The 12773-nt window shown below is 43.4% G+C and overlaps 2 protein-coding genes across 2 annotated transcripts in view; both read right to left on the minus strand.

Annotated features, from left to right (window-relative positions):
- RPL7 (ribosomal protein L7) overlaps positions 1-12773 on the minus strand; it is a 100693-nt gene that overhangs the window by 19073 nt on the left and 68847 nt on the right. The gene's annotated exons all lie outside the window — the stretch shown is intronic.
- On the minus strand, positions 2-8889 carry SBSPON (somatomedin B and thrombospondin type 1 domain containing). The gene is made up of 5 exons (XM_063170315.1): positions 8658-8889; positions 2674-2868; positions 2020-2110; positions 1033-1209; positions 2-366 (listed from the first exon to the last, which is right to left on the minus strand). The coding sequence occupies exons 1-5, from the start codon at positions 8872-8874 to the stop codon at positions 249-251; spliced, it is 798 nt and encodes a 265-aa protein (XP_063026385.1). The 5' UTR covers positions 8875-8889; the 3' UTR covers positions 2-248.

Consider the following 12773-nt stretch of genomic DNA (forward strand, 5'->3'; position numbering starts at 1 on the left):
GTTAGAAACATTAGCTCTTTAATTACAAAAGAGAAACACGGTAACATGCTTCTAGTGTTCTAATACAGAGATCAGTCTTTGCATTTTGTATTAAGGCAAAGAGAATTTCCTGAAATGATTCTGCTGAAGTCCCGACTCATTTAAAATTTGTTAAGGCTCCAGAAATGCAGCAGAAATATATAGGTTTCTTGGCATTGGTGTTAATTTTCTTAGACTTTTTGTTGCAATTTTAAAGGCCTTTTAAACTTTCATGTAAAAATAAAACTATGCACCAGGGGACAGGAACAGTGGTCCAGTTGCCGGATCTTCTTCCAGGTTCCTTGGCACTGAGAGTTGCCAATTGCTTCCCAGTGTAAGATTTTATCTCTGAAATGAGAATAAATATGAAATTAGAGGAGTAAAGCTGTGTATTTAGTGTTACTGGATTGTGTTGTATAAAATGTCAGAAGATTTAATCATGTAAGACTTTACTAAACTCATCTAGCTCTTAAAATGCTTTCTGGAGCAGACATTCTATTACTAAGTGGAATATCCAGGATGGTGGGTTGAGCAGCTGGTTGTACAGGTATTAAGTAATATGCATATTAATAAATGTATGGATCAAATAAAAATCAGTTCTGAATAATAAATATCTGCTTTAATAATAAATATCTGCTTTCACAATTACTTTTCTAAAAACCAGGTATTATATGCTTGAGGGGAGTACCAATCCACCACTGTTAAATCTGCAGTCAGATTTGGACTATGGCAGAAAATAACTTTTTTAAGTAAAAGTGCACACAGCTGTAAAAAGTCCTCTTCCACTACACAAATTCCACCACTTCTTCACAATAGTGAATAAAGCATTAAACTCTTATGTTAAAATGACTTCCCAATTTTATCGAGGTTTTAAAAGCAATTTCTGTGAGAAGCGAAAGGATAAAACCTTCTGAGCTTTTCAAACGGTTTGAGCTGTTCCATCTTTTAGATCCATTGAATGCATCTCTTAATGAGATACCCTGAGCAGTCTGAGCTGCGCTGGGTGTGGCTCACCCGTGCGCGCCGTGGCCGTCCCCGGAGCAGCGGCGCGTGGCCGGGCCCATGGCGGGCGGCTGGCAGGCCACGCACACGGTGTGTCCCTCGCGCAGGTACCGCATCCAGCGCGCGTGCGGGCGCGTCTCCAAAGCACAGTGCTGGGAAAGGGATTCCGTCCGGAACTCCACGCAGTATCTGCTCCGGAGGAAAAGCACCAAATTATGAGAGATCAAGCATGAGCTAAGTAGGCACTTTGAATGGACTTACATATCGTAAGGGTGGTGCAAGTTAGACGTCGTCGTTGCTAACAAATCTTCTGACCCTAACCCAATCAGTGGATTCTTAAAAACATTATGAAAACTATTTCTCATTCTATGCCCTAGTCCAGTGTTTTATGTATAATCTCACTTTCTGGTAGTGTTCTGTATTCCTAAATTATGAAAAACAGATCTCAGTAACCCATATTTTTTCTTCTACGCTGCTGAAAGAAAATGGAAGAGAGACTTTAAGAATATCAATGAGTTTTATTGTTCTAGGACAAATAGCAGAGGACAAAACATTATGGGCATTACAGACCCAGTAATAGCCTAATTTATACTTCATTACCATCTCTACTGGTAACTAAACAAAATTTCTTACTGTTTGTGTCAAACAGTTTAAAAAAAAAGGTCTCTTGAGACCAATCCCATTCAGCCCATGTTGTTCAGAGACCTACATCTAATTTCTCAGACTTACACTTAGGATACATTCAGCTTTGTTTTAGCATTGTTTACTGCTGGCTTTCAAAAGCAGCTATCATCAGACCTGCCATGATCCCAATGTCTAATTCAGGACAATTAGCAAGTAATAAACAATATCTAGAACATGCAAATAAGCTGCGGGAGAGAAAACCAGTACAAGCTATAGCTTATTGTTTAATGATTGCAAATTTAATTACATTTTTCTCTGTAGACAGCTGTTTTCTACTGAACAAGATGACCCACATACATATGACAAATAGATTACCCTGCTGCTTCTTTGTCTGAAGGCCAGAGAGAAGATGCTGCTCGTCTTTTTCTTTCTTTACCGTATTCAGAGGTAGTTATGAAAGCAGGGACTGAGGAAAAAAACAGTTATGGTAAAACAGCAAGGCACAGCTGAGTCATATTGCAATTCCTGTAACAGTGGGTGAATGAATCAGGAGCTTGTGGATGGCGATGCTGGCTCACTTTATTGAAAAAGTGATAAAATGTTGGCAACACTGGACCTCAACCCCATTCCCTACAGCTAAGCTCTCTTTATTCAGAAAAAAAAAAAATCTAATAATGCATGCCATCTAGCCAGTGAGGAAAGAGGATGTACTGGAATCCCACAAGGAGTACTATTTCCTGTTTCATAGTGAATTTGTGTTCTAACTTCGCACAGAGGTAATTTGATACTTTGATCAGCTGAAGGAATGCACACAGCTTAGTTGCTTGCTTAACTGAAATTAAGAAAAGACAGAGTAGAAAAACAAATTATTGAATAAAAAGCAATATGACAGCAGAAAGTTCTAAATTATAATTTTAACCAGCTAACTGCAGATAGATGCTTGGTTTTTTTGCTGTTCATTGACATCAGTAAAATTTATGATGGTTGTGATGGACACAATATACAGCAGAGAGATGAAATTCAAAATACCATGTTCGTGGCCGCAGTCCTCCCCCTGGTAAGTCAGGTATTCCAGGCAGCCAGCCTTCTCCTCCAGAGCTGGACATGGTTCCCCACCATTGTGAGGCTCCTGTTGCACATAGCGCCGACGGACCCGCAGCCCAGGATGACATTGTTCTGCACAGCCACTCCAATGACTCCACTCCCCCACAATACAGGGAATAGCTGCAAAGCAGTATTAAAATATTATCAGTGGTCAGGACTTCTGTTTTATCCTAACTGCTCTCAAAAGCTGGAGATAATAAGACTATTGTGAGGGGCTTTTTGCTTGGTTTGGGTTTTTTTACTTTTTCTTTTCTAATTTTATTTATACGGGTTTGAATGCTCTTCCAGGATTTTGCATACTCAAATTGAAAGTTCAAACAAATGCTTGCAATGCTTGGCTCCCTATTCCATCCTTTGTCCACAAAGAAACAGCTGTGGGGCTCTTCTGTACCCTCTTCTGAAGCATGAAGCATTAGCCTCAAAGGAGACCAGTTCACAGATTACCTACACCAGACTGGTCTGACATTCCTTGGCAGCTCCTACACCACTACATTTTGCTTAAAGGCTGCAACATTAAACAGCAGCTTGCTTGATTCCCTTCAGATCAATTTCTAACTAATTTTTCTTCAACACTTACTGTATCCACTGCCACCTGTTTTAACACAGGTCCTGTTCATATCCAACTACAGAACAGTCCACTGGATATTTTAATTTCAGTTCTCATGGATCACAAACTTCCTCTGAACTTGGTCAAAAATTCTGGGGAAAGTACCATTATTTCTAAAGTAAACTTTGAATTACAAGAAACTGCATTTCCCTCAGGGAGGGAAGAAAGGTTTTGTGGTGTCATTCCCAGAATACAAAAACAGGTGATAGATACCTTATTCCTGAGTGAGAAGCTACATAACACAGAAGTCTTCACTTTATTTCCCCATTAAAACAATATGCAACTGTAAAGAACATACAGCCATTTTACACCTTCACGAACTTGCTTTCCTCAGCCTCCTCTCCAGGAACACCAAGTCCATTTTTGAAAACTGTATAACCTAAAAATTTTCCCTTTCCCTAGCAGTTAGAATGAATACTACAGCTTTTCAAAGCTTCACTGCAGGCTGAGCCCTGAGGGGTTGGATCAAGATGATCTCTGGATGCTCACTGATGGAACAAACACAGCCTCTCCATTTGGGAGCTTCAAATCTGCACAGCCATGCCAGGAGAAGCATGAAAGAGTAGATAAGAAAAATGTCTCGCACATGGGTATCCATCAAGTGGAAGAGTTCTCTGAGGACAAGCAATCATTTCCCTACACGAGTCATCCTCAATTTGTGGCCTACAAGGACATTTAATCTGACTGGTGATCCATTCCCAGTAGCCTTTTTTCCTGGAGGCCACCTAGTAGGTGCTCCAGGTTAGAGAATGGTACAAAATACACATTATCATCAATAGGTGGGCTATCTTAAACTGGTTCTGGATTGTTCTGGGTCAGGCTTCTCATTATTTAGTTAAATAAAACTTTTCATTTCCCAGGTGCGCTATTTCTCATTAGCTTGTTATGGAACATATCACATGCTTTCAATTTTTTTTCTGCATTTCTGGATTACAATTTAAATCCCCAAGAAGCTTTACATTTAACCACTAGTCACATCTTTGTATCAGTGTTGCAGGAAAGTGATGGGACTAAACTAGTCTTTCAGGAAAATATTTTATGCCCTCTGGGATTCTGCCAGTACAAGACACTGGGAAGGAAGAGTAGAATATGATAACCTCCTAGAGGTTTGTGACTCTTCTCATAAAACATAAAAACTGCAGTGTCTGCTCTGTCATTACATCTCTAATTTCTTGGACTCTTACCAATATCATAAAGCAGATAAAACCTCTAAAACCTCTGAAAGAGGCTATTTGGCAGATGTCCTTACCACTTTACTACAATTCCCTTCCTCTGTTCTCACTGTGCACCAGCTGTTGTGACCAAACTCACCCACTTTTGAGAGCCCTGACAGCACCAGGTGTATTGTGGCTGAGGACACTGCATCCCACGCCCTAAGAAATTCCACTGAAACTGAATCACAGGGCTGCCCTGGGTATTGGGACACCAGTTGTCCATCCTGCTCAACAATTCATACTCTCTGGTGTTTTCCTCTACTTACTGAGGAACACCTTCCCAGACAGCTCCTGAGTATGATTTGTGCTGGACAATCACAGAAAAAGCCCCCTTTGGCACATGCAGACACCTGACACTGCACCACACAGTCCTTGACTCCACTTGATTTATGGTGCAAGCACAGATTTCAATGTCTGATCACACATCCTAGCTCTACCCAAGTATCCAAAGGACAGTATCTATCCAGCCTGTTTCCTTATCTATTGATTCTCTTCCAAGTTGGCTGCATGAATGACCTGCATAAACAAGAATTTCCACAGAACTTTAATCCCATATTAGCACCTTGATATGCAGATAACATCAGTCTAACATCAAATTTTCCATGAAGAAACTCCCAAAGGGACTAAGTGCATAACAAATAAAGCGATGACTTCATGTCTTACTGGAATCAAACCAAGCTGACAGTTAAATATTGGTCATCTGCAGAAATACATGCTAATTTTATGGCTATCAAGACTTAGAGTAAGAAGGATGAATTGCCCTAGTCATGTGGAAAAATAAGAATATTGGGTTGCTAGAATGGAATTTAGGCAGTGAGATAATAATGTCACTCTTGCAGTCAGCACCCAAAAACTGTTAAGGGACAGTGGATTGATTTTGTGCCTTGTTGGAAAGATGTCAAATTCCTCAGCATGACAGAGATTGGGTCCATGAGCTGACATAAAAGGAATGGTGCCATCTCTTGACACACTAAAAGAAGTATTAGGGATCCATAGCTACATCTTCATAGATCCCTCTCTGTGCTGCTATTTGCTCAGCTTAGTTAACACGATGATTTTAAATATGTTTAATGGTGATTCCTGGAAACAATAAAGAGGATGCAAGTCAAAGGAAACTGAAGGAAGGGATTTGTTCTCAGGTACCTACCAAAATGTGGAAGCTAATGCAACACTTGAAATTTCAAAAAAAAAAAAATCGCAGAAAAAAAAATCACAGAAAAAACACATTACTATTTTATGAAAGACAGCTCGAGCAGCAAAAACTTTGGTTTTGTCTCCATTTGCAGCACTATGAAACACAGATCCTCAGAAATCTTTGATTTCTGAGTCAAAGTCTATTTAATTTTTCCCCATCTCTGGAAAAAGAAAAATGGAGGATAGTAGTATGCTCATTGCACAACATATACTGTAATATGTAAGGATCTCCAGCTTTCTCAGAGTAACCACTGATTCAAATGGTGAGCTGATTCCTTTCTCAGGCTTTCTCATTGGACAGTAGTTCTAATTTAAAATGCTATGTACAAAAATATTCTTTCTTCAAAAATATTCTCCATTTATTCAAAAATATTCTTCATTGTTAGAACTATAAAGAAGTTTATTTTAAAACTCTTGAACTTGGGTTCAGCAGTCCATGAACTTCTGCTGAGCCATCTATTTATAAAGTACCAAACCTACAACAATTTTTAGACATGACATAATTTAACCCTGCTGCTGGCAGCTTTAGGATGTTCATTCTTTCGGAGGTTTCTTTTATTTTGGAGCATTGGTTGTATGATTCCTAGCATCTCTTGCATCCTACCATCTCTTGATTACTTACATTTGCGGCACTTTAAACTTTCCCCAGAGGATGAAATGTCATTTCTGCAGGCGCTGAAATCATGGGTTGTGAACAGGTTGACAAACAAGCAGTAGCATGAGAATCATTGATCCCCTTTCTTCACATTTCCATTTTACAGTTTTGAACTCTACATTTAAAACAATGAACTATGCCAGGGAACACCCCTGGTGTCATTAAACACGTAGATTTTAACAAGACTCTATGGGGAGACCTCAACACCCAATGGGAATAAAAATGAATCTAACATTTTCAGCCACGCTTGTGTAAATCAATAAAAACTTCCACTGGAACTATTTAGAATTTCTGTCTATACAGAATACAAGCTAATGACTACTTGCCATAGAGAGTATATATGATAATTTGCCTTTAAAAGAACAACTTCTCATAAATTTAGAATTGTGGATGTGTGAATTCTAGGACCACCTTGCCAGGCTGCCAAAATTCTGCCCTCCCATGCTACACCCATGAATGCAAAATGAGCTGCTCCCTCTGTTTGTGTTTACATTGGTGCTCGCACAGCTGGGCAGTGAGGCAGTGCAGGAGTCAAACCAGGCAGAAACAGGCAAAAGGGAGAACAGAAATAGTTCCCTGTGAGTTTAGCTCCCTGAACTGGGCCACCAAAGACTGGCAAATTCCAACTCTGGTGCAGGAGAGGCAGTGAGACAGGGAGACTCCACTGGGACTCATCTTCCTGACTGGATCTAGGGCACCAACCCCCACACAGGGTGCAAGTGTGGTGTGCTTATATTGTAGACATACAATGCCTTTCGAGGCAATTAACCCTGAGCCTGAGACAAAAAAAAAAAAAAAAAAATCTTGGTAACAGCAGGGCATCATCAGGTGCCAGAGAAGTCATGGTAATGAAAGTGTTCAAACTAGAATTTCTCAAGCACAATCTTGAGCTTCTTTTTGAAGGATTTCAGCTCTGTTTTAATGCTAACACTATGCATGTTCATCAACTCTCTCCTTTTATGCTTAAATAATAAAAATAATTTTATTTACTGAAAAGATGCAATATGCTGTGGCTGTAGGACAAGCATCTTGACAGTTCTCCCTCTAGTGACTTTCCTGAATGAAAGAACAATCTATTTGAAAAATGCTGATTTCAAAAATGCTACCTTCTGTCTTACTTTGTGGTGCATTTTTTTCCCTTCTGTTACTCTAGGGAGATTATTTAGCTGTGGAGGAGCTGACCATGCTCCTTCTAGAGACCTGGGGTCATAGTTCTGCTCTGCTGAGTTCTTCTGTGCAGTTCTACACCCCTCAGGATGGGTCTACACCATCTGAGAATTGTACTCTCCCTTCCAAGTCCAGGCAGATGTAAGCCAACTTGGGTCTCAAAGCTATGTGGCTATGTCAGCATGGCACTGAGCCTGCTAAATACACCCTAATTAGCAGGACTGTGCAGCAGAGGCTCATGACTTTTTGGCTGAGACTGGCGTGCATCCAGCCAGCTGGGAAGAGACATTAAGCTGACCGAGTACTCATACTGCACCTGCAAAGCAAGGTCTGTGTCCTGCATCCCAGGCACAGAGAGGTCTTCAAATTGTGAAGACTGCAAAGGGTAGAAAACCCACAGAAAGAGGCACTGTGAATACCTACAAAGCAGACGCAGTTTGGTAGAACTGGGATACTTTTCCCTCCTTGCCATTGCTCACTGGGAGGCTTTGCCATCCCCCGAGGGCTGGCAAAGGACCCTCTCACTCATGCTCCTGTGCTCATTTTAAAGCCTTTGCCTTCACAGTAAATTCCTGCGGATTCATGCTCCTGGACAAAACCTCACCGTGGGGACTTCCCCAATTATTTCACTGATGTTTGTTTGTCAGGATGTGAGGGATCAGCTGAGAGACACAGGGGTGCTGAATTAATCTCCCCGCTGTCTCCGCAATCGGACATCCCCCCTGCAATAAATCTGTGTTTGGGACTTGCCTGAGTGAAAAGTAACATATTTTAGAGGGAAAATGACTTCAGACTGTCACTGTACTACAGCTGATCCAGACATCTTTTCTCTCTAGCGGGAGAAAAGTCTCCGTCTCCCTTCCTGAGCCAGCCTGGTGCCCGGCTGGGAAGGGAGGAATCTGTCCCCCTCGCAGCCCTGAGCCCATGCCCGCACGAACGCGGCTAAACCCGCATCCCGCGAAGCCCCGGCACGCAGCTCCCGGGCCGGGGACAGGGCCAGAGCTGGGCCGCGGGGTCCCGCCGGCCGCCCGCCACCGCACCCCCTGCCAGGGCCGGGGCCGGACGCACCTACCCGGGCACGCCTGGCCGTGGTCGTGGCAGCAGTCCCCGGCTCGCCGGCAGCCTCCGTCGCAGTAGCAGGTCCCGTAGCCGCCTCCCTCCCTCCAGCCCTCGCCGACGCAGGTGGCGTCCCGGCCCTGGCAGCACTTTCCCTGGCAGCTGCCCCCGGCCCCGCTCCCGGCCCACAGCAGCCCCAGCCACAGCGCTCCCGACAGCGCCGTGCTGCCCATCACCGCCACACCGACCGCCGCCGCCACACCGATCACCGCCCCGCCGCCCCGACGTGCGGGCCCCGCCACCGCTGCGCGCCGCGGCCGCCGCCAGCCCCCGGCGGAGCAGAGCGGAGCAGAGCGGGGCGGGCTGGGCGGGAGCCCGGCGGGGGCGGGGGGGCAGCCGGCGCGGCCCGGCCCTGCCCTGCCCGGCCCGGCCCTGCTCGGTCGGGCAGCGGCACAGCTGCGGCGGCGAAACTTCGGGGTGCGGGGGCAGCAGCAGCGTGCATTTTAAAACTCCGGTAAATTTAAAAATCTCGTAAATTTGAAATCACACACCCGCGTGTCCCCGGGGTGTCCTGCCAGGTGGTGGGTGGGTGTTTCCCGCTGGATCCGCATGGCAGGACGGCTGGCGATGTCCCACACCGCGATGTTCTGTATCAGGATGGATACAGCACAGCAGGAACCATGTCCCACACTGCGGGACTCCCGCAGGTATGACCCTCGTGGTGATGTCCTGCCCAGGGATGGCCCTCACACCATGACCCACACTGCTATATCCCACTGCAGGGACTTCCATAGTGATGACTTCAATGTCCTCCCCATGGCAGTGTCTCCCACATGCTGACAACCTTTACAGCAATGTCCCCCTCATGAAAGAGGGTGTCCCACACTCAGTGACCTCCCACAGCAGTGCCTCACGTACTGATGTCCCTCCCACAGAGCCATGTCCTGCACAGCAGTGTCCCATGCCGTGATGCCACAGAGCAATGTCCTTCACAGTGGTGTCACACTGTCGTGTCCTGCACAGGACCGATAGGCACGGCAGTGTCCCAACCAGCAGTGTCCTGCACAGCTGTGAGCGGCCCAGCCACACCGTGTGCAGTGCTGACTCACATCACAGTGACCCACAAAGCTGTTCCAGGGCAACCCCAGCCGTGTCCACACAGCCCCGTGGGTGGGAACGACCTGGTGCCACTATCCATGGTTTATTGGTACAGGCACTTTCTCATTTCTCATTTCCCACACAGCATTTGTGTGTGTTACATTTTTCATTTTTGTTCTTTTTTTTTTTTTTTTTTTTAATCTGTTTCCAGAACAAACAAAAGAAGCTGTTCTTGCAGGTGCACAAGAAAGGCGAGGTGGATTCCCAAGTAACTTCTTAGTAACAAGAGGTTTGGATTCTGGTTTTCAGTTCACTTCAGTGCTGAGGTTTTCAGGATTAATGGAACCTGATAATTTTAGCCAAAAGTCAAATCCCAAAAGTAAGTAGTGAGGTGACTGCAAAAATATGTTAGCTTTGCACACTTCAATTTGCAGATAGCTACTAAAGCAAGAGACATCTGGTCTCCCAAAGCTGCCTACGAGGGGAGGTAACAGTTTATTATATTATCTACTACATGGGGGTACTTGGACCCCCTGAGACAGTTCAGGCCAGACAGAGTTTAATTTCTTCTAGCCATCAAATATTACTGTTAAAATGTTGTTTAAATCCCCGAGGATTGGGTCTGATCTGTTATCCAGTGTGCCACTAATGAATTTGCTGGCATTATGCCAGCCTAAAACTTGAACTCCTGAATAGCTAATGCTGGGGGAGTTCCTGGGGTGAGTGAGAGAAGAACAAGACGTGCAACCTGCCTTGGTAAAAGCAGTGTGAGAGAAGGAACACCTTTATGTTTTTCTCTCATTTATTGTATTCCTGTGCTTCCCCTGAAAGGCAAAATATTAGCAAATAGTAGTAGAAACTACCTTTGTAGGTGGATAAATTGTGTGCAGAGGACTTATGCTGAAAGGATGAGTCAATAAAACTTGGATGAGTCCAGAACAGGTCAAAGAGGGGCTTTCTCCTAGTGGATGTGTTTACAGAAAAAACAAGAAAATATGTCTGCATAGTCCAGTAAAAGAAAACAGAATACAAATGAAAAATCTTATCAGTTCTACTGGACACAGTAAAGCAGATTCTTCAGAGAAACCAGGAAAAAAGAAATCTTAATTAAAGGAGAGAACAAGCTCACCCAGTTTGTTCCAGCAAATACTTTGTGGTTTTTTTTCTTTTAGTTAATTTCTTTCTATTAGGAGTAGCAGTAGGTAACTAAGAAGGACAAAGAAACACAGAGATGTTCCCTCAGCAGTGACTCAGCATATAAACCCTTATAGGCAATTCCATCAAAACAGGCAGAGATTTCTTTTCAGTCTGACATTAAATGGTCCACAGAAAGTAGGTGTTTCTCAGTGCCTGCTGTTGGTTATCTTTTTGTCGTGCAAATAACTTTACAAGAAAAGCAGAGATTTAAAATGCACATGTAGGTAAGCTTAGGGAACATGCAGAGTCCTTACTTTTTCTTGTAAGCCGCAGAGGAGCATTGCATGGAGCAGAGGTCATCAGGCATCTGTTCCACATGTGCACTTCATGCCAAAATACTTCTTAATCCCAGAGGTAAGGAGAAATCTAAGGATTATATTGTAGTCCTCTCAAAAACAGGTGTTGCTGTTGGCTCTGAGATTTTGAAAACCATGATCAAGCTCAAGTTGTCAGCCATTTTTCTCTCCATTTCTGCTCTATTTTAGCTTTGGAATCTCTAAACTCAGATTCCCAAACTAAAGAGGGGAAAAGAAACCAAGACTGTGAACATTTTTTTAAGTAAGTTTTTCAAACATGTATACAGTTCCAGTGAGTTTTGTTCCATTGTTTTATTTCCAATCCAAGTGTCCCCATTGCCTTACATGGAGTTCTCCCTGGTTTAAATGTCACAAATACAAAACTGAGCCAAGTGTGTTCCAACCGTAATTAGAATGAGAACTGGTCTCTGTTATTTACTATGCTTACCAGTATAATTATTTACCATGATTGTTTACATTTTGTCTATATAAAGAATGTAAAGCAGAGCCAAGCTTTTACTCTCTGTCTATTCCTGTGGCACACATTAACAGTAGGTAGAAGACTGAAAGCACCTGCAAGTGGGAAAAGCTTCAGACTAGGCACAAAATACGTGTTTGATAGTAAAAAGCCTTTCTTATTTTTTCAAGTTGAACTGACAACTGCAGTGATTCTGAGTGCCTGATGTAAGGTCTATTCAAGTAAACTTCAAAGTCTTTTTACAAATATATTATCTGCCAGCCACCAGCATTCCACATGACCACACCTCCACACTAGCAAACCATCTGCAAGGTCCAAACTTGCACAAATAGAGCTAATTTTTCTCTGCTGCTAGGGAGGTTAATCCAATGGCATCAAACTGAGAGGACTTCAAAAATCCTGCAGGGCATTTCTTTTTCTTTCAGACTCATGTTTGCACACAGCTTTATTTATTTGAGAGAAATACCCTTCCGAAAGCAACCTGCTTGCATTTTACATTGAGACAACATGGTGACTGCTGTAACTACAAAGGCTACAGGCTGTCTCTATCCTGCTGCACAGGGCCAGGCTTCCCAAGAGCCCCACAGTCAGCTACAAGGTCATTTGTCATATAAGGCCCTTGTTCCCATTGTTCTGGAAAAGTGGACTTTTTCCTGATAAGCAATTAATCCCTGCTAAGGTGGATTACCAAATCATGGTGTTTGCTAGTGTAGCTGACAGCTTAAAGAAGTAGCAACATTTTGTATGTAAGAGAAATAAGGATTATTTTTTCTTCACTAATGATCAAGCAGTATAGAAACACAGCAAAGGATACATGAAAGAGGGTTTCATGGTCCATGATATTATACAGAAGTCATGATGCTCTTTCAATGACTAGCTTGAGCTGTTCTCCATTGAATCACTCCTAAGAGGGCAGGTTGAATACCTGGCTGTATTTGAGGGAGGTCATTTGCTGTGCATCCACTTTACCTTGGCAGGCCTGTCAGGCACAAGTCTGTCATGGGTCATGGGAGATGCATTGGCTTGCTGCATCTCAATTACAACCATTGATTTTTCGTTGGGA

The sequence above is a fragment of the Melospiza melodia genome, chromosome 1 (genome assembly GCF_035770615.1).
Source record: "Melospiza melodia melodia isolate bMelMel2 chromosome 1, bMelMel2.pri, whole genome shotgun sequence".
NCBI classification, from domain to species: domain Eukaryota; kingdom Metazoa; phylum Chordata; class Aves; order Passeriformes; family Passerellidae; genus Melospiza; species Melospiza melodia.